This window comes from Geospiza fortis, unplaced genomic scaffold (assembly GCF_000277835.1).
Source record: "Geospiza fortis unplaced genomic scaffold, GeoFor_1.0 scaffold599, whole genome shotgun sequence".
NCBI classification, from domain to species: domain Eukaryota; kingdom Metazoa; phylum Chordata; class Aves; order Passeriformes; family Thraupidae; genus Geospiza; species Geospiza fortis.
Genome location: NW_005054605.1, coordinates 323,931 through 324,672, shown reverse-complemented (window position 1 = coordinate 324,672; position 742 = coordinate 323,931). Strand labels below are relative to the sequence as shown.

General features: G+C 66.0%; 1 protein-coding gene across 1 annotated transcript in view; it reads left to right on the top strand.

The window, feature by feature from the left end:
* GLI1 (GLI family zinc finger 1) overlaps positions 1 to 193 on the top strand; it is a 13,721-nt gene extending 13,528 nt beyond the window's left edge. Inside the window, exon 12 of the mRNA XM_031064567.1 lies at positions 176 to 193. Within this exon, the coding sequence (XP_030920427.1) occupies positions 176 to 193 (18 nt within the window). The remainder of the gene's footprint in view (positions 1 to 175) is intronic.
* The last annotated feature ends 549 nt before the right edge of the window (positions 194 to 742 follow it).

The window sequence follows — 742 nt, the reverse complement described above, 5'->3', positions numbered from 1 at the left end:
GAGCGGGTCCCGGGCGTGTCCCTTGGTCCTCTGGAAGTCGCGGGGTCCCGGGAAGGAGCGGGACCCCCGAGGATTCAGAGTTTCAGGGGATTGAGGCTCCTTCCACGAGGCGGTGACACCACAGGGGACAGCACTTCAATGTCACCAAGCCCGGTGTAACCGGTGCTTGTTGCAGCAACGGGAGGGGAGGTGAGACCCCCAGAGTGGCAGTCGTGGCATGGAGAGGGACCCCGGGGAGACAGATCCCCCCTCAGGCGGGCGCTGGGTCCCTTTCTGTCCCCATGACCGTGACAACACAGGAGACAGCGGAGCCGCCAACCCCGGGGCAGCCGGTGCTTGTTGCAGTGACAGGAGGGGAGGTGAGACCCCCAGAATGGCACTCGTGGCATGGAGAGGGGCCCTGGGGACGCAGATCCCCCCTCAGCCGGGCGCTGCTTCCTTTCTGTCCCACTCCCCGTGACAGTGACACCAGAGGGGACAGCGCTTCAATGTCACCAGAGCCACCAACCCCGGGGCAGGCGGTGCTTGTTGCAGCAACGGGAGGGGAAGCGAGACCCCCAAAGTGGCAGTCGTGGCATGAAGAAGGGCTCTGGGACAGAATGGGACCCCGGGGACACGGATCCCCCCTCAGGTGGGCGCTGCTTCCCTTTCTGTCCCACTCCCCGTGACAGTGACAGCGCTTGGATGTCACCGGACCTGCCAGCCCCGGGGACAGCAGTGCCAGCTGTGGTGGCAGGAGGGG